The sequence below is a fragment of the Gracilinanus agilis genome, chromosome 1 (assembly GCF_016433145.1).
Source record: "Gracilinanus agilis isolate LMUSP501 chromosome 1, AgileGrace, whole genome shotgun sequence".
Taxonomy (NCBI): Eukaryota; Metazoa; Chordata; class Mammalia; order Didelphimorphia; family Didelphidae; genus Gracilinanus; species Gracilinanus agilis.
In genome coordinates, this window is record NC_058130.1 from 390,696,262 (window position 1) to 390,717,773 (window position 21,512).

Here is a 21,512-nt window from a genome sequence, read left to right on the forward strand (position 1 = left end):
ATCATTTTATCAAGGAGCCTCTGTTTTCTCATGTCAGATAAAGAAATGAGACTAGCTAAAGCCAAAAGAGAACTTAACCTAAAATTCCAGAATTCATTGATATGCCAGACTACATTAGTCTACTCCGTTATTTTTTATATGGTACTATTACAAATTCTTCAAATTAAAACTACTTATTTGAATAGAAACAGGCTTCAAGCCATTATGATACAGGATCCCCCCAAATAAGTTTATCACAAGGCTCTACTGGCTAACAGGCTGACCCTATTTAGTAATGAGGGTTTAGATCTAGGCCATCCCATGCTCAACTGTGCAGTAATAAACAGAAGATGCCTTGGAGGTGGCTGTGATGCTCTCTGTGGCTCTCTGAAGACAAGCTGCTTCTGTTTCCAAGGCCCTCTTAGTAAATGGTAGCTCTGGCATTGTTAGTCAAGGCTGCTCTTTGTGGATTTATGTAGACAGACTTGAATGACTTATGGTGACACCACCCACTAAGAAACTCTACCCTTTACCCTTTGATGCTACATTTCAATGGAATTAAATCATACAAGAATGACATAGTGGAGTTAAAATCACTAAAGCATGGCATCATTGCATACAGTTCTTGACTGGTAACCTTAGAAGCAAAAGCCATAAAATCCAAATGTTTAACAATCATAGTAGACTCTTTTTGCTCAGTAGGCAAGCCTTACAGGAGTTTAAAAAGACAGTTGTTGTTTTTTAATGCCAAGGGTTTTTACATGTAATTGAAAAAAAATAAAAGAAAAAAACATTCTGCATACTTACATTCAAACCCACCCTTTATCTATAGACATTCAAAAAGAACAAAGGTCAGGTGCTTAGCTCCAAGCTTCCACCTCCTCCTTCTACAGAAAAGGAATAGAATTAGCAATTCAGCTTTGTTCTCTGCTGTCTCAGCTCCTAAAGCTGCTGCTTTTCTGCACATTTTTCTCCTTTACACTAGCAATTTCAGGGGCTGAGGGCCTCTGGAGCCACCTTCTGACCTGTTTAGGAAATAGATCCAGATGTCTTACCCTGTGTCACTTATCTCACATTAGACATTCTTATTCCTTTGCTATGTCTAGCATCTTCCTCTTCTTTTATGCAGGCACAAGCTCATGTTTAATCACACTTAGGTAGGAAAAAAGGGGAGGGTGAACTTGGGGGACTTAAATAACAAAAGGCCACCCTGTTGCATCCTGAACCAATCCACTGTTATTTTCCTTATTGTGCTGGGAAAAAATTCACCCTCTATTCTATTTTCCATAAGCTTGTCAAGACAAATTTCTCTCCTGGAGTACAGCAAATTTAAAATAAAAATCAAGTCTCAATAAGATGGTGTGTCTAAGATAGCATTTTAAACTCCCAAGTTTAGTTCATAGAAAGTTTTAGGTTTAAAACTCATGTTTTATTTTGTTTTGTTTTTTTCCCCAGTGCACTTCTTCAAACAAGGAGAGAAAACCAGAAGAATAGAGGTGGAGTTTATGCAAAATTCGCTCCTGTCTTGAATGAACCTTTCTTTCCAACTGGTGGAAACCGGGCTTTGATCATCACTGGTTCCTGGTTGGTATGTATCTTATGAACGATAGAGAGCAGCCACTGGGATTAGTTTTTCTTTATTTCTTTAATAAATTTTTCCAGTGTTCCTTTGAGGCAGTTAAGAGGTACAGTAGAGAGAATACTGGACCTAGAATCAGGAAGATCTGAGTTCAAAATAAGCCTCCAACACTTATTATCTTTGTAACTATAGGCAAATCCCTTAACTTCTGACAACTTCAGTTTCCTCATTTGTACAATGGGAATAATAATAATACCTGTTTCTCAGAGATGTTGTGAAGATAAAGTGAGGTAGTATTATTAAGTTCTTTGGAAATCTTAATGTATTATATGTTAGCTATTATAAGATAATTTATTTTTCTTACATTGTGAACTGCCTTTCATTCAATACACATATCTAAAAGCATCTCTAGGCAAAGAAAAAATATCCAATGCATATAAATGAAGACAATTTTCATTGTCAACCAAACTGGCTACCTGATAGTAAAGCTACATTCACTGCCTCCATTTCCTCTTTTCTCACTCACTCATCTACCTTTTTGCAGTCTCAATCTCATCCAAGTTCCCAGTGATCTATTAATTCCCAGACCTTTTAGTCTTCTCTCAGTCCTTATCCTTCTGTAGTTGACACTGTTGACCACCCTTTTCTTCTGGTTACTCTAATCCGTTCTGGGTTTTCTTGACACTGCTTTCCTGGTTTGCCTCCTACCTGAATGAATTTATTCATCTTTGCTTGCATATTGCCCATATCATAACTCAGGTTATTTCCCAATGTTCTGTCATGATCCCATTTCTCTTCTCTTTCTCTGAGTCATCTTATCAGTTCTCATTGATTTAACTATTATCCCTCTACTGATAACTTCAAGATCTACATATCCAACCCCAATCTTTCTTTTGTTTTAGCCCTGTGAAACCAATTGCCTATTGGATATTTCTAATGGAAATATTAGAATGGATGTCCTGAAGAAATCATAAGCCCAACCAGTTTAAAATTGAACTCTTTATTTTCTCCCCCTTTAAAATTTCCGTTTCTTGAGAAGGTACCATCACCCTTCCAATGTCTCAAGTTTATAACGTTGACATTATCGTTGACTTCTCACTCTCATCCACTCCACATAACCAACCAGTTGTCACTTATTGTCATTTTACTTTCATAAAATGTTTTGTAACCTATCACTTCTCTTTGCTCCTACTCCCTCCATACACTCCTTTCATCCTTGGTCTCATCATCTCACATATTTTTTTTTTATCTTTTAGCACTCACAAACTACTTCCTTGACTGTTCACTTCAGTCCCAGGTAATTTTTCTCTCTTGACACTCATGGCCAGAAAAAGAATGTATACATCTTCTACTCTCAGATAATACCATTGCCATAATTACTTAGCAAACCTCTCTTCCCTTGAAGTTTCTTGATTCAACTTCTTATTATAATGTCTGTGGCCTCTAGGAATTCATTACTTAGCATACTTCCCCTCTTCTCTGTCCCACTCATGGTACTCATACTCAGATTGTATAGTATATTTGACCTCTTGTGAAATATGCCAAGCTGTGGAACCTCTAGGTCAAAGATTATGGACATTTTAATAACTTTTTTTAAAGTATAATTCCAAATTGCTTTCACCAATTCACAACTCCACCAATGGTGTGTTAGTGTACCTGTTATTCTGTGTTCTTCCAGTGGTTTCCTCTTGTTTCTAGGATAAAACATAAATTCTTCATTGAAAGCCCTACACAACATTGTCCTAATCTAAATAGTCATTACTCCCCGTCCTCTATGATCCAGCCAAATTGGCTTTCTCTCTGTTCTCTACTCATGACATTCTATCTTCTGGGCCATTGTATTAGCCATCCCTGATGGCCACTGCAGTATACTCCCTCCTTACTTCTTATGCATAGAGTCCTTCTCTACTTATCCCCTTCTGAACTTCTTTCTGTTCTCTTCTGTGTATTTTTAAATGTTTCAATAAAAACTCTCTAATAGATTGTTGTTCAGTCATTCAGTCTTGTCTTGTCTGACTATTCATGACCCCATTATGAGTTTTTTTGGTAGAAATACTAGAGTATTTGCCATTTCCTCCTCCAGTTCATTTTACACATGAGGAAACTGACAAAAGCTAATCTCTCAGATCTCTCACTTCTTGTTAGTCAAAAACTTCTTCTAACTCGTACATAAATTCTATTCCAGTCAGGTTAGTTTTCTCCATATTTCCTGCTTGCTGTTTTTCCTCCAATCTCTAAGCCTTTGCTCAAACTTTCCTTGAATGCACATAACAAATGCCATCCAAAAAACTTACCTCCTCAGGGAGAGGTAGACAGTAGAGCCAGTAGGCTCAGTAGACAGAGAGCCAGGCCTGGAGATGGGAGATCTGGAATTCAAATGTGACCTCAGACACTTCCTAGCTGCGTGACCCTGGGAAAATCACTTTAACCCCTATTGCCTAGCCCTTACCACTCTTCTGTCTTGAAACTGATACTTGTTACCAATACTAAGACAGAAGATAAAAGAGGGTTTTTTTTAAAGAGAGAGAAATGGGGGGATAAAGAGGAAGGACAGATTTAGGGGGCAACATGGTAAGTAAGTTCAGTTTGGAACATATTGAATTTGAGATTCTTTGAGGACACATTGTTGGATTTGTTTAACCAGCAGTTAGAAATCTTAGCCTGCAGCTCTCATAAAATAAGAAGTGGGGCAACTAAGTGGCTCAGTGGTTTGAAAGCTAGATCTAGAGACAGGAGGTCCTAGGTTAAAATCTGAACTCAGACACTTCCTGACTATGTGTCCTAGCTGGGCAAGTCACTTAACTCCATTGCCTAGCCCTTATTCCTCTTCTTAGAACTAATATACATTATTGATTCTAAGCCAGAATGTAAGGGTTATTTAAAAAATAAAATGAAACAAAAAAGTAAAGAGTGAAGATTAGGGAATTTTCTATCTAAGCATGAGGACTGAAGCTGTCTAGGACAGTGATGGGCAAACTAAAGTCCACGGGCCAGATGCAACCCCCTGAAATGTTCTGTCTCCTGTGCAACATTATTCCTAATCTGACAAATACAATGAGTAGGATACAATACAATGAAACTTTGAAAGAGTTGCCTTAGAAACAGACTGACAGATGAGCATTTCCTTTCCTTTGGCCCCCACTTAAAAAGTTTGCCCATCACTGGTCTAGGAGATAAGACTGTCATATTAGCAAAGATGACCAAAAAAAATGGAGAATGAGAGTTCTTGGAGAAACCATGAGAGAACAGGTATCCTAATGTACTAGTAATAGGACTACGAATTGATCCAGACATTCTAAAGTAATTTAGAATTATACCCCCAAAATGACTAAAATATGCTCCTTGTCCAAAAAAATTTATTTTACTATGCATATATGTCCTCAGAATAAGGTTGAAAGAACTCGTAAGTACAAAAATGTTCAAAGCCTATTTGGAAACTGAGTTAGTGTCCATTAACTAGGGAATGCCTGTACAAATTTTCTTATATGAACATAATGGAGTACTGTTATATCCAAAGAAATTACAGGAAGGACAGATTCAGAAAAACTTGGTAAAATTTTTATAACCTGATACAGAACAAAGTCAGTAGAATCAGGAAAACAATGACAACAACGATGACAACAAAAGAAAAACAACTTTTAAAGACTCAAGAACTCCAATCAGTACAATAACCAGTTATGACTTGAGAAAACTGGTAAAACAGGCTACTGAACTCCTGAGAGAAAGTCAATAGCATAAAGGTACAAAATGAGACATGTTTTTAAGACAGGGTCAATATGTGAATTTGTTTTATGTGAGTCTTTGTTATAAGGACAGCTAGGTGGCACAGTGGATAGAGTACTGGGTCTGAAGTCAGGAAGACTCATCTTCCTGAGTTCAAATCTGGCTTCAGACACTTTCTAGCTGTGTGACCCTGGGCAGTTCATTTGACCTCTGCCTCAGTTCCCTTATGTTTAAAATGTGGATAATAATAGTAGCCACCTCCCAGGGTTTTTGTGAGAAAATAATTGTGAAGTGTTTAGCAAAGTGCCTGGAACATAGTGCTATCTATATAAATGTTGACTGTCATCATCATTTTCATTAATTTTTATAGTAATGGCAAATATTTAAGTTCATTTAAGATTCCTAGAGAGTGGTACTTTTGATGGAAAAAAAGGAACATTTTTTATAACCCTTACCTTCTGTCTTAGAATCAATATTATATATTGGTTCCAAGGCAGAAGAGTGGTAAGGGCTAGGCAATGGGAGTTAAGTGACTTTGCCAGGGTCACAGAGCTAGGAAGTGTCTGAGGCCAGATTTGAATCTAGGACCTCTAGTCTATAAGCCTGGCTCTCAATCCATCGAGCCACCCAGCTGCCTCCCCAAAAAAGAAGTTGTTGAGTATTAATCTTTTCTCCCTGTGTTACAGAATGAAATTCTCCTAGAAAAGAAGACAAAGAGAAGTAAAATCCTGAAACTGAAATTCCCCAGGACAGAAGAAGAAAGAAGAATGCGTACTGAGAGTAAAAGAAGACTTGAGGCTAATAAAGAACAGCAGCAGAAAAATTTTGTTGATTTGGCATGTGAGTGCAGCGCTGTCATCTGCTGCAGGGTCACTCCCAAGCAGAAGGCCATGGTCGTAGAACTTGTGAAGAAATACAAGAAAGCCATAACACTGGCCATTGGAGATGGTGCCAATGACGTGAATATGATTAAGAGTAAGTAATACACCCAGAGTTGTTGAAAGAGCTCATTCTGGGAGACTGCAGAAACTCCCAGTGAAAAGAAATGGTTAGAAAAACATTTTGGAGGTTTCATATGTCATTCCCCAGGTTTTCTAATGCATGGAATTCAATACATTTTTGTATATCTTCTCAATGTAAAATGTTGAATTTACTTTTTTCTCTACCTATTTTTCAAACATATAACTATTGAATTGTACAAACAAGGGCATTTCTGGCCTATGAAACATACCTTCATTCCTCACAGTGAAGAAACCTACAGACATGGAATGTGGTATACACTAATTGACATCATTTGGTTTTGCTTAAACGCTCTTCTTTTTTATGAGAAAAAGTTCATTAGGACAGCAATCTTAAGGAACAACGGCCATGATAATTTTAAAAGGCAATGATTAAACAAGTATATATGGATATGTAGTAGTATATGTGTATATATAAACTCTTTCACTGTAGTATTTCCCCCTGGGAACTTTTTAATGCTTTATGTGTCTATTGGAACTTTACTATTATGTGGCCTATTCTAATCCATGTCAATTCATTTGTCTTCAAAATAAGGTGGTTGAATTGAATGATTCTCTAAAGCTCTTTCCAACTCTGAAATTTTTTTTATTTTGTACATCTATAATCCTATTATTTTGGATGACAAAAGTCCATCTAGGACACCATATAAAAAGGATTAGTTTCTTAAAGAAACTTATATGCTCTCACCAAAAATATGAATCTTCAATAAAACATCATAGAACAATTCCAGGGAAGTTTTGTCACAGATCTTCTAAACTTTTTATAAAGATTGTCATTGAAAGAACTGGAATGGAAATAAATTAAGGTGCTTTTTTTAAGGTCATTCAAAAAGATAGTAGAAATCCAACAAAAACACCAGAATCTAGATTTATCTTGTGTTCTTATAGCTACAATTGAGGTCACAATATCTGGCTAAGTAGCTTAATAGTAATCATTTATTACTGTGCTTTCGCCTTCCAGACTATTTAATGACTCACATGCATATCTCTTTTTTTTTTCCTAGAATTTTCTACTCCTCCTCCTCTTCTCAATATGTACTCAGACTATATTAGCTTCCTTCGCAAGAATCTGCTGTATGATGTATGCCTTCTTACTTTAATCTCATTGTCTTTTGTATCTGTTGCTACTTCTTGTTCTATTCCAATTCAGTTCTGTTTAAACTCTATTGTCACAACTTATGTGACATATGTTATTGTAAGTAGGGCCTTTTTTTAGTTTGTGGACTGCTATAGATGCTTTCCTTTAGCCACGTGAATGGTTTGGATAGTGTCATGGATAAAACAAAATAGCAGATAAGCCATATTTTTTTTATATTTGGCTCTGGAGAACATGTTTAAAAAACAACGTTTTGTTTATTTGATACGAATTCTATTAAGAGGCTTTTTTTAACATATTGTTTTTGGCCTAGAATAGTAACTTGATTTTGGAAGTCACACACACCTAACTTTTTGAATTCTTCTAAATTTACAAGCCAACAATATACCCATTGCAATATATTCTAGATTTGTTTATTTCACTTCAACAGCAAACATTTATTAAGGTCTATTATATGCAAGTTAAAATACTGGGATACAAATATGGTTTAGCTCTCAAGAAGCTTACATTTCTACATTCAGGGCCACCACTCTATTCTAGGCATCAGCACCTCTTATGTTGACTGAGATTGTTTCTAACTTTTCCTTGGAGCATGTTTTTGTTTTCTAGTTAAACCAAGAGGTTTTATTTTTCTTTTACTTTACTTTTGGATTTTGTTTCAGATTTATCATTTTAATTGTTTGCCTCAGGTTAGTAATGAGGCCATTGAATTTCTTTGGGCACTAACTTCTCTTTAAAATTAGGTGATTAAACTGGATGAATCCTTAAGAGTCCCTTCCAATCAAAAAATGTTTTAATTCTATAAGTCAGCCAAGTCACAAATGAATGATAGTTGTGGATTTTACATCCTCTACCTATATCCTTCTTTGTAACTTTGTGCTACACTTAACCATGCAAAATGGAAGATACTAAATGCAAACTTGGTAAAGTGTAAGTTTTCCAAGGAAATGGTGGCAACTTTTCCAGAAATATATATTATTTAAAATTAAGTTATTGGAGACTCTGTTGCTTTGAAAAGAGCCTTGGCCTTGAAACAAGAAGATAGAGAGGGGAACCTTACTTCAGATATTTATTAGATATCTGATTGTAGACAAATCATTATAAGTCAACTAGGTGGTGCAGTGGATAGAGCATGAACCTAGAGTCAGGAAGATCTGAGTTCAAGTCCAGGCTCAGATATTTACTTGCCACATGATCTGGACATGTCACCTCTGTTTGCTTCATTTTCCTCATCTGTAAAATTAGTTGGAGAAGGAAATGGCAAACCATTCCAGTATCATTACCAGGAAAACCCCAAGTGGGATCACAAAGAATTGAACACAACTAAAATGATTGAACAACAGACAAGTCATTGAACTTTTCTCAGCCACTGTTTCCTCATCTATAATATGGAGGTGATGGTCTTATACACATCTCTCTTCTACCAGTCCTAGAGCCACAGATCTAAAAATGCCTGTCTGGTTTAAATTTAAAAATTAAACTTAAATTCCAGGTTTTTTTTCTAATTTGATGATATGCTACATAGAAGAAAATAGAAGCTAACATGCTGTAACTTCTTTAAATATTCTTTAGAATAGCTTTACTAAGTCAAATAGCCATGAAGCCATTTTTCTGTTTGTCAAAGTTTCAAATCAATTTGAAGCTTGAAATTCATCTTTGAAACTCTTTTCTTTTTTTTTCTTTCTTTTTTTTTTTTTTTTTTTTGGCTTATCATTCTGCTTGGGTTTTGACCACCTCCTGGACTCTAAGAAGCAATTAATTTTCCCTATTGCACTTTCCCTATCTTTAGCATTCGTCCATTATTTTTTATCATCATAGTAACTTTTTAATGCTCAAATGCTTCAGAAGATTTATGATGACATCCTTTTGGGTACCACCTCAACCAATGCAGGCTACAATCCCTCTGCACCTTAGTATATGGTTCCTTATGAGTTGTTGGGGATCATAAGTAATCGTTATCTGATAATCAAGTCAAGTTAGGTGCCAGTCATTGTGCTCAGGGCTGGGAATACAAATTCAAGCAGAAAGAAACAATCCTTGCCCTCAAGATTACATTGGAATGAGGAAAACACATAGAAAAGGAAGCTGGAAAGGAAGAGAGGAAGAGGAGGAAAGTACCCACACATAAACATGATGGAGAAAATCCAGAGACTCAGGAATAGAGCCTGGAAAGGAATGATGATGTGACTGGGTTAAGGAAAACAAGTGTTTTCCTTAAAATGGAGGTTTGGGGAGTAACCAGCCAATCAGAGGAAGGGACCACAAGGATGAAATATACTTGCAGTGAGAAAAGTCCATGAGTTGGAGTGAGCTTTTGGTGATGAACCTATCCATGTTTAGCTAGGTTGGCTGAGCCATAGATGAAATCTATTTCAGAGCTAGTACTCCAAACCTTTCCAGCATAGGAAAGACCTCATAAAGCATGTACTCTACTGGCCTAACACTGCATCATCTAGTTTCACTAATTTTTCTCTAATGATTCATCAGAGCAAAAGTATTAAAAAGCTGTTATTTAACACTACTGTAAACTTGATTCTTAATGTTCTTATTCATTATCCTAAAAAAGTGATCTAATGACTCATAGAAAAGTTTTTTAAAAATTGGGTCTTTTTCACTTTATGCTGAACAACTTTCAAAAATAACTTTAAATGGACAGGTTGTGCTATACTTTTCAAGTCTCAAAATATTCAATTATTCAACTCTGGGGTGAACGCAGAAGCTACAGGTGAAGAACCTCACTATACAGAGAAAAGATTCAGAGAACAATTGTGCTATTAATTTTATTTATCTAAAAGATAGGACCATGTTCCATTTAAGGTATTTTCTGCTCATTTTTACAGTTGTGGGAAGAGGAAATGAGAGGGGGTTATGGGTGAAGTGGAGTTTAGCCATTTGGATTGGTATTTTCTCTCCTAATAAGTCCATAACTAAGACAATTTCCTTTGTATTTTTTTCTTTAGCTGCTCACATTGGTGTTGGCATAAGTGGACAAGAAGGTATGCAAGCAGTCATGTCTAGTGATTACTCTTTTGCTCAGTTCAGATATCTGCAAAGACTGTTGTTGGTCCATGGTCGATGGTCCTACATCAGGATGTGCAAGTTCCTCAGATACTTCTTCTACAAGAATTTTGCATTCACTTTGGCCCACTTCTGGTATTCCTTCTTCAATGGGTACTCAGCACAGGTAATATGAGACTTTTTTTTAAATTAATGTAAATTTTCAGTGACTAGGGATTACTGCCAAGTGAATTTCCATAAAACTTTAAGTTGTAAATAATTACAACTACTTTGGCTATTTTGATTATAATAGTTCATTTTTGTTTTGTAGTTGACTGTTGTAGGGAGTGGGGATGGATATTGTTCTTTATCACTAAAGCATAGTGCATGACATTATTTTGGCTTCTGTTACCATTCTTTAATGTTTCAAAATAGTAGTTTATTTTGTGTTTTTAATTATTACCAGTTTGATATAGCATATATATAGTATAAAATATATGTATATATATATGGTGTGTATACATTTAAAATCTTGAGCCTAGAGAGAAAATAATTGAAGTTTTTTTAGATATCAGAATAGTAATGGAAATATTTACTTGGGAAATAGAAATATATAAATATCTCTAATATCTTTTGTGCTATTAAGTTATAATATTACCCTAGTTGGAACATTTTCATTCATTTGGGGAGTCTCTGTCCCTATGGTGTTCATTTGTACATCATCCTCCATTTATATTTCTCACAGGGAAACAGAATGATATTACAGAGAATGTTTAATATATTAGCAGTAGGAAATTTAACATTGCCACTATGTTATGATCCAGTTTATGGAATGGCCTGTGCCTGTATGCATTTTATAAAAAAGAGACTTACTGAATTTCTCATTTCTTGAATAGTAGAATTGACAGATTTATGTTGGTAGAAACTCTTGTTCCTGGTTTTTCTCCTTAACAAAATGGGACAACATATAGTTTGGGGCCACTGTCTTTCTGAGACCTTGTGGTCTAATAGAGTACTGGACATGAAGTCACAAAGTACTGGGTTCAAATCCTTCCTCCTTGTAGTACTAACAATATGAACATGAACCAATTTCTTACCTTCCTGAGCTTCAATTTGCTCATCTATCAAATGGTGATTTTATTACCTACCCATAATGCCTGACTGGGTTTTTATGAAGAATGAATAATTATTTATTATAAAATACTTTGCAAATTTTTTAATGCTACATAAATATCTGTTTTCATTATTTTCACTTTAGACTGTTTATGAAGACTGGTTCATTACACTGTACAACGTCCTGTATACCAGCCTTCCTGTGTTGCTAGTTGGCTTGCTTGATCAGGTATGACCCCTTGTTTAGATTTTTAGTTAGAGAGCTGGGGCACATTTGAGAAAGTTAATTTTTTTTAATTCATGATTTGGTTTTCCTGAGTGCAAAAAGAGTGATTATGATGCTGAAGTAACAGATAAGCAAGGATCACCTCTGTTCCAGGCTTTCTGCTCACCATAAAGTTGAGGATGGGGCACTGAACATGATTAGCTGCCCAGGGAATGTAACTTAAAATGTTACCTACAACAAATTTTCCCCCCAGACTACTGCAGTTTTTATTAACCTAGTTAAATTGGTTTGGAAAAGCTTTTTAACTTTATGTAATCAAAGTTGTCTTTTATGGTCATCTATTCATTATTTGGTTAAGAATTCTTCTACCTCCCCTTATGCAAGGTAGTAACTGCTTCCATTTTTTTTTTTACATGATGTGACCTTTTATATTTAGTTGACAACCATTTGGATACAGTATAAGACAGTGGTTCAAATTCAGATTTGATTCCTGCCACTGCATTGTCTTAATAAACTGCAAATTAACATTGTCTTTGCTGTGTTGGATTTTTACTTATCTTGGTAAACATTTTTCAATTACATTTTAATGTGATTCTGAGTCACCAAAGAATTTAACTGGCACATACAGCTGAGGGCAGGGAGTTTGACATCTCTGGTATAAGATACTTATTTAAGATAATTAGCTAAATCTAATCCTAGAAGCCTTTTCATCTTGATAAAACTTTCCAAAGTTTGTGCTCTGCTGACATACCCTTCTCCAAACTCAACTGTTACCTTCAGTCCAAGATGAATCACTGGAGTAGGGCATTAATGAAAGAATTTGTGTAGGTAATCTTGGAAGAACATATAGGTAAATCTGGAAGGGACTGGAAATACTTCAAGTACACACCCAGTAATAATCTGTGTGTGCTTATGGAGTAGCTAGATGTCTAGACTACCATGAAACTTTTTGCCATCTGTAGGAGCTCTTTCTCAGAATAATACTGATTGAAGGAAACGAAACCAAGAAAATAATATGAATGATTAGTACAGTGGTTTACTGTTGAACTCTGAATTGTAGTGAATGTTCTCAGCCTTGGTGAATGGTGATTTATGTAGAGTGAGATGTCTCTACAATGTCAGATGCAGTTACTGTCAGTTGTTTTTGATGAAATATTTTCCTTTGTTGCAAGGATGGAGTCGGGTAAGGGGAAATAATAGTGGGGTCAAAAAATGACAATAAAGTAACATTTCAATACTATAGCAGGTTGAATCAGTTTGAAATAATAGATGGGTTTTAATGAAATGTCTGACTCTAGAGTAGAAAGCATCATAAAGTGCCCACAAGTTCTGGTCCTGCCCTGGGCACTATAATGTTACTTTGCTTCCTTTTGTGCCATGGCTAGTAATTCTTATTTTATTTTTCTCTTAAGGATGTGAGTGACAAACTGAGTCTTCGGTTCCCCAACCTATATGAAGTAGGACAAAAAGACTCATTGTTTAACTACAAGAAATTCTTTATAAGCTTGTTCCATGGAGTCTTAACCTCAATGATTCTCTTCTTCATACCACTTGGGGCTTATCTGCAAACCATGGGGCAAGATGGGGAAGCTCCTTCAGATTACCAATCCTTTGCTGTAACAGTAGCATCTGCCCTTGTAATAACAGTCAATTTTCAGGTAAACACATTTAATTGAATAATTTCTGCATATAAAATATATTCTGTACATGCATGATTTTCCATCATCTCTCCAAAGTTTCTCTGACACTTTCTGTATTGTGAATATAATTTTGATACATTTCCCCCCCAACTCTTGAGGATGGCAAGGCTAATTTCTGGCTGAATCACCTTCAAATCAGTTTATATCCAAATTGCTAAATGTTAAGCCCTTCTATTCTTTCCTTCTTAAAAGGCTACATGTTATAGTGGCTAAAGCTCTGTACCTGTAGTCAGAATCTGATTCATGTCCAAGTTTAAGTTTCATCTCTTTACTAGTCATTTAAGTTTGTTCATTTAATCTCTCTTGAGTATTAGTTCCCTCTTCTGTTAAATGGAGATAATAATGCATTACCAATCTATCTCACAGTGTGGTTGTGAGGATCAAATAAGATGTTGTAGAGAAAGTGCTTCACAACCCTCAAGCCTTTAGCTAAATGTGTTATTCATATTATTCCACTAACTGAGTACTATTTTCTCATTGGTTTCCCAACAGATTGGTTTGGACACTTCCTACTGGACTTTTGTGAATGCTTTCTCCATTTTTGGGAGCATTGCCCTTTACTTTGGGATCATGTTTGACTTTCACAGTGCAGGAATCCATGTTCTCTTCCCATCTGCTTTCCAGTTCACAGGTCAGTTCTTTCCACTTTCCTAATGTAAATGAAAAGAAAGTACCTCATCAATTTTTCAAATTCTGTATTTTGCTGAATTAGTCAGTGGTCCTAGAAATTAAGTTTCCATCTTTAAAATTCTAATTCAAAGAAAAAAATTGAAATCTACTTTAGGGGGAAACTAGGTGGCACAGTGGATAGAGCACCAAGCCTCTGGAGGGAGGACCTGTGTTTAAATCTGACCTCACACACTTCCTAACTATGTGACCCTGGGCAAGTCACTCAACCCCATTTGCCTAGCCCTTACCCTTCTGTCCTAGAGTTGTTACTAAGACAGAAAGTAAGGGGTTTTAAAAATCTACGTAAATTTTAAGGTTCTGTAAGAGATTTGCTATAAATCTCTTTCTCTATGGCAGTTCAGAAATTTTGATAACTGTGTTATTGGAAATTTGGGGTTCAATGAGCCTTAATATTCAGGTCCATGATATAAACTTCCTGTGGATGTTTAGAGGACTTGATAACTACATTTCCCATGATTCCTCTGATGTAGGAAGTGTGATTTCATAGACAGAGGTATAAGACTCCTGATGTGATTGGGAGACGCTCTCTTTCATAGGAAGCAGCAAGGTGGGCAGAAGGTAATGGCAGGCATTTGAATTAGATCCTAGCAGGCATGTGGCCTTCTTAATTATCAATATGGCTTTAAATAAACTATTAATACTTTTGAATATATCCATCTATATCCATATTATTCGTAACATAACTTAAACTTTTCTTGCCTTTATTCAAACCCAAAATAATCCCAGTGTCCTGGTAGACACTTGTCAGAAGCTGTTCACTACATTTAATAAGTACCCATAATTACTGGTACTGCAAAAGTTAAAGTTAAAAAGACAATTCTATGACTCCTTTAAACTTACAATCATAACACACAAAGCAATAACCAAGCAAATTTGGCCATAGAGGATGCTTGCTAATTATTGCATCTAAGTTGGTTGTATAAGGATAAAAAATAATAAAGGCTGATATAATAATATAAATTATTATTTTAATTAAAGCCATGCTGATAGATAAAGTCATTAGACCACGCGCTTGTAAGAATTCAAAACTGCTGCCCAGCCATTATTGTTACCTCCCGACTCTTCCTGAGTCTGCTGGCCAAGAGACAACTCCCTCCTAACCCAGGAGATTTAAACTGTTCTCTGCGTGGAGACGTAGGCGTCCCCACGCCCAAAGAACCGGAAACGGAAACCCGTTGGACCACGGGAAATGTAGTTTGATAATTTCCACGTGTCCATAGAAAATACATATATATATATATATATATACTTAAAGATGGCATCTCCCAAATTTCATTCTTACAGTTGCTTGGATCAGATGACTATGTTTATTTCTGAATTAATATTGCATTTCGCCCAGACCTAATAAATGTTCCTTGGAGTTTCAAAATTATGTCTGACCAAAACTATAAATCAGGCAAACCCTTTTAAAAAAATACCCTGATGAAAGAACATAATTTGATTTTCACATATGTATACTATGCATAACACAAAAATATTATTATTTTGAACTTTTCTCAATTATACGGTTGAATATTTTTTCCATAATAGACCCACACAGTGCATAATCCAAAAAGCCTTTCCTGCATGCTATTTTTTTTCCCCAGAAAGAGAGGCATGGAGGGTGGAAGTAAGCACATTTACCTCTATTTTTTTTTTTTTTTTGCTTTGCTGCTTGAGCTGGTATTCATTTAATTGTGTCCCATGGAAATATTCTGGGAGCTATGAGGATTTGGGGGTGGGGGTGCATACTATCCTGTTTTCAAAAAAATCACTTTGTATATTGTAGAGTCATGAATATTCAGGAGTTGATTCTGTGTTTTTTACACAATCCAGAAGATGTCACAACTGAAAAAATGTTATCTCTCTAATCTCATTCTCCATAGGAACTGCTCCAAATGCCCTAAGGCAGCCATATCTTTGGTTGACCATCATTTTAACTGTTGCAGTATGCTTGCTTCCAATTATCGCCTTACGTTTCTTATGTATGACAATCTGGCCATCAGAAAGTGATAAGGTAGGTAGAAGCATAATCCTCCTTTAATTCAAGTAGGATTTATTAGGCATCTACTGTATATAATGCACTATCTGAAGTACTAGGGAATCAAAGAGGAAAGAAGACAACAAGGCAAAAATGTCATTGAAGAGTTTATAATTGAATGAGGGAAATATGATGGATCTAGAAGTAAAATGGTAGGTACAATGTGATAAGTGCATATAGAGAGATCACTATGCATAGCAGGGCAGATCAGAGGAGGTATCATAGAAAAAGTGACCCCTGGGCTTGGCTTTGAAGAAAGAGGAAGGATTTCAGTAGACAGAAGAGCAGAAGGTTCTTCCTGGGATGGACACATACAAAGACGCTGGAGAAGACAGAGCAAGAATCAATGAACATGAAGTAGTACGGTTTGATAGAACAGATGAAAGTAAATAGGACTGTGAAGGTGGAAAGACAAGTTGGAGTCAGACCATAGCAAGCTTTGACTGCCAAGTTGAGACATTTATATTTTTATGTGGTAGGCTATCTGTAGCCATGCAAAATATTTGAGCAGGATGTTGAGGGGAACAAACCTGCGCATAAGAAAGATTCTCTCTAATAACAGTGTAAAAATTTGGTTTGAAGAGGATTAAGAGACAGATCAGTTACAAGGCTGTTTCAATAGTTAAGGCAAAGCATAGTGAGCTTGTAGGACAGCTAGACAGCACAGAGGATAAAGTGCTTGGTCCAAAGTAAGGGAGACAGAGTTGAAATCTGGCCCTCAGACACTTCCTAGCTGTAGGATCCTGGGCAAGTCACTTACCCTATTTGCCTCAGTTTCCTCATCTATAAAATGAGCAAGAGAAGGAAATGGCAAAACACTCCAGTATCTTTGCTAAGACAACCCCAAACATTCTCACAAAGATTGGGACATGACCGAAATGACTGAAAAACAAATACGTTTCATGTGCTCATAGGGTTAGGAAAGGAAAAGAAGGAGGAAGGAATGTGGTAGTGTAACAAGACTGAAAAAGAAAACGTAGACTCAATGGAATTTAGGAACTTATCAGCTATGTATGGAAGTAGAGTGGGGTGGTGAGAAAAAAGTCAAAGCCAAACATGAAGTTTTCATGCCTGGATGGCTGGGAAAAAAATTTTCCCACCAATAGAAATCAGTAAGTTTACTAGAGAAGTGAGTTTGGGGAGAGAATTTCCTCCCTTTTCTCTCTGCCCGTATGTCTCCCTAATTTAAAAATAATCCTCTTTTCCCCTCTATTCAATTTTGCCCCTTCTTCAGTTCAGACTTTTGGAGAAATTACCTAGATAGTCTACTTTTATTTTCTCATCATCCACTCTCACCTCAGCTCTCTGAAATCAGCTCTCTGAAATCTGACTGCTATCCCCATCCTTCTAAATTGCTCCATGCAAATTCAGCAATGACCTTGATTCCAAATCTAGTCGCATTCCTTTGGTCCTCATACTCTTTGACCTCTTGGCAGGCATATACAGCACTGTTCTACATCACTTGAATCTACTGAATCACTGCTCCCCCAGTGAAGGAGATATTGAACTACCCTGACTTACTTCCTTCATTTCTGACTACTATTTTTGTTTTTATTCCTAATGCCTTTACTTTTTTCTGTCATCTTGAGGTGGTTTTCCCAAAGTTTCTGCCCTTGTTTCTTCTTTCTATACTGGCTTCTTTGCTAATCTCATTTACTATTGTAGTTTCATCGACCCATCCAATGCAGATGACTCCTAAAGTCATCTTTCCAGCCCTGACATTCTTCCTCAGTTCTTGGGTGATGTGTCTCCCTACAACTGCAAACTCAATGTGACCCAAAGCAATTTTTGCTTAAACCTTCTCTTTGTACTTACTTCACTATTTCTGTCAGATACACCACAATTCCCTGCACTCTTACATTTTAAACTAGTGTTACTTTGACTCTGGAGCAGCAAGGTGGTGAAGTGAATAGAGCTCTGGCTTTGGAGTTGGAAAGACTCATCTTCATGAGTTAAAATCTGTTTGTATGCTCCTTCTAGACAAGTCACTTAACCCTGTTGGCCTCAGTTTGCTCATCTGTAAAATAAACTAGAGAAGGAAATGGCAAACCACTCCAGTATCTTTGCCAAGAAAAGCCCAAATGGGATCACAAAGAGTTGGACAACTGAAAAACAACTCAACAACAAAAACTTTGATTCTTTCCTCTTTCTCACTTCTCCAGGCTCTCACTAATTCTTATGCATGTCACCTTCAGAGCAGCTCTCCTAATCAGCCTCTCCTTTCTGTTCTCAGTACTACTGTGCTGTATTTCATTAATCTCTACTTAGACTGACGCAGCTGGCCTGCCTATCTCTACTCTTTCCTTGCCCCACTCCAGTCCATGCCAAAATAATCTTCCTTTTCCTAGACCATGACCAAGCTTCTCCTCTGGGAGACAGTGTTGGGCCATAGATACAACACTGACTACAGAGGGAGACAACCCAGGTTCAAATCCTGACTCTTATCATTCATCACCTATGTGACCTTGTATAGTATATTTAATCTCTAAGAGTTTTACTTTCATTATAAAATGAGAGAATTGGACTAGATGACCTACAAGGTCTCTTTCAGATATAAATCTATGATCTTATGGAATACTAAAAAACAAAAATAAAAAAACTCAATTGCTTCTTACTGACTCCTGAATAAAGGTCAAACTACTTTACTTGGCATTCAATGCTCTTTAGATTCTTATCTTTCCTATCTTACATTGTTCAGTGCCATATAATTTATGCATTAGCCAGAATGGTCTGCTCTCTGCCACTGAACACATCCTCTCCTTTCCAGTTCTTTGCCTTGGCTCATATACTCTTCCCCATCCTAGAATGTATTCCCTTCCCTATAGAGATTTTTGCGTGTGTGGTTTCTTTGATTTTTTTAATTTTTAAATATATTGATTTATTTTTTAGTTACCTTAAAAATCCCAGCACCTATCTCTCTTGCTCCCCATCATCATTTGACAAAAGATCATATAAAACTATGTCTTGCTTGTTTCTAGTTATCAGTTCTTTCTCTGGAGGTGGACATACACAAGTCATTTTTCAAACAATATTTCTGTCACTATATGTGATGTTCTCTCAATTATGCTCATTTCACTCTTTGAATTTTATTTGGTCTTTCCATATTTTAAAAAAACTAATCGGCTCATTTCTAATGGAGCAGTATTCTCTTTCAGTCATATGTTACAATTTGTATAGCCCTTCCCCAATTGATAGGTATTCCCTCAATTTCCAGTGTTTTATGACATCTGTAGAATTTCTGTCCATCCTTTCAAGCCCAGGTCAGCGTTACCTCTTCTGTGAATACTTCCTTGATCTGTCTCTTCACTGTCAAAGAGTTATTTTCTGTCATGTTTACCAAGGAATTTTTTCTAACCTGTTTACATAAGGGGCAAATTTGATCATGACCATCCATATAGGATTCACAGTCATACTCTCCTGAAGTAGAGTATGGCTGGCCAATTTATATTCTTATTGTTGGGTTGAAGAGGAGAAAAGAATAAATTGAGGTAGTTCAGATGAACATTTTGCTCTCCACTGAAAGTTGCTACTTATCACCAAATTCTTCTACTACTTTCCAACCGATACAGGAAAACTATTTAGGACTCACTTTCAGGGTTTGACTTCTTGGCATTTTTCCAGATTACAAACGTGAAATAACCCATCTAAAACAAATGCTACTCATCACCCTCCAAAAAACTGAAAGATGAATTGGAAGAGAATAGTACAATGCTAGGGAAAGGAAGTACAAAGTTAGGAAATTGATGAGGGTATGCTTAGTGGGCCACAATTACCAAAGGGTGATTGGCACATTCTGGGAACAAGTACTTCAAGTCAGTCAGGTGCTTTCCATTGTCCAGCCTAGGGACAGCATTCTTTCCCATAATTACACATTTCCCCATAGTTTCTTCATGTTGACAATACCTCATTTACGCACAGGCCTTTGTAGTGATGTCAGTTTCTCTAGAAGCACAGATAAAACATCCTTAAGTTCTTGCTTCCATACCGCAATCTTTTGTCCCTTTGTCCTCACATAATACTTTTGTTGTTGTATTGCACCTTTTAAAATGTACCCATGATAATACATATATAACCCAGATCAAATTGCTTACCATCTCTGAGAGGGGGAAAGGGAGGGAGAGAAACAATTTGGATCTTATCATTTCAGAAAACATATGTTGAAAATTGTTATTACATGTAATTGGGAAAATAAAAAAATCTTTGAATGAAATTACCAAAAAAAATGTTCAGCACAGTGCCTGATTTAAAAAAAATGTACCCATCATTTTCTAATCATCAGGGTTTGTTATTTCTCTGCTGGACCATGAGAGCAGCAACCATGCCTTCCTGAGATCTTATATCTCTCTTAGTGCACAGTAAAAAGATTGAGTGCACATTAGACATTTATTTGAAGAATGAATACATGAGGGGCAGTTAAATGACTCAATGGATAGAGAGCCAGGCCTGGAGATAAGGGTTCCTGGGTTCAAATATGGTCTCAGATACTTCCTAGCTGTGTGACCTTGGGCAAATCACTTAACCCAAAATTCCTTCTGCCTTGGAACCCATTCTTAGCATCAATTCTAAGACAGAAGGTAAGAGGTTTTTAAAGTATGAATATATAGTTTGGTTTTTAAATGTTAACTTTTGTAGCAATGACTCATGGAGTTATCCAGCAGATAATTGGAAATGTCAAACTAAAACCCAAGGGTGCAATCAGTCCTGAAGAATAGGGGAAACTGGATCATATTTGAAAATCCAAAAGAAAAAAAAAAGAACCATCAGAAATGAAAGACAGAGGTAGAATGAACAATGATCCAAAGCACAGAGGGATTTTTGTTGTGGATGATAGGCAAATGTACTTCATCCTTTAAGAACAAGAGGAAAGACAGGAGGAAAGATATAAAGAGGCTGTAAGGTGAAAGAGTAGTTGAGCCACTTCCAAATGACTACTTCACTTTTCTCAATAAAGTAGAAGGCCATCTGGCTAGAGTGGGATGGAAATGCACGTTGGTATTCAAGGTGAATGGAAAAGGTTTGGCCCAAATGCTGTATAGAATGTAATAGAGTCAATAAAGGATGAATAAAAGAATTGCTATGGGCACTGTTAGTCCCCATGAAATTAGATAGCTTAAATTTGCAGTAGACCAGTCTACATGACTTTATACATTCTGTCAGCAATACTGGGCAACTTGGGATTGGCACAAATAAAAAGTGTTGCCCAAGCTTGAAATTTAACAGATCAAGAGGAGAAGGACAGCTTCAAGGGTGACAGTGAAGAGAAACATGACAATGACCAACCTTTAGGTCAAAACTTTATCAGAAGAAAAGGGACATAATCTATATGGATATTAACATGATTTTTCAAACTGGTGTTATTCTCTTTCTTGG

The 21,512-nt window shown here is 36.4% G+C and overlaps 1 protein-coding gene across 1 annotated transcript in view; it reads left to right on the forward strand.

The window, feature by feature from the left end:
* The window catches only part of ATP8B1 (ATPase phospholipid transporting 8B1), a 66,307-nt gene that overhangs the window by 43,465 nt on the left and 1,330 nt on the right, over positions 1-21,512 (forward strand). The window contains exons 20-26 of the mRNA XM_044664574.1: positions 1,435-1,567; positions 5,968-6,256; positions 10,357-10,580; positions 11,652-11,735; positions 13,145-13,390; positions 13,925-14,063; positions 15,988-16,118. Coding sequence (XP_044520509.1) covers positions 1,435-1,567; positions 5,968-6,256; positions 10,357-10,580; positions 11,652-11,735; positions 13,145-13,390; positions 13,925-14,063; positions 15,988-16,118 — 1,246 coding nt within the window. The remainder of the gene's footprint in view (positions 1-1,434; positions 1,568-5,967; positions 6,257-10,356; positions 10,581-11,651; positions 11,736-13,144; positions 13,391-13,924; positions 14,064-15,987; positions 16,119-21,512) is intronic.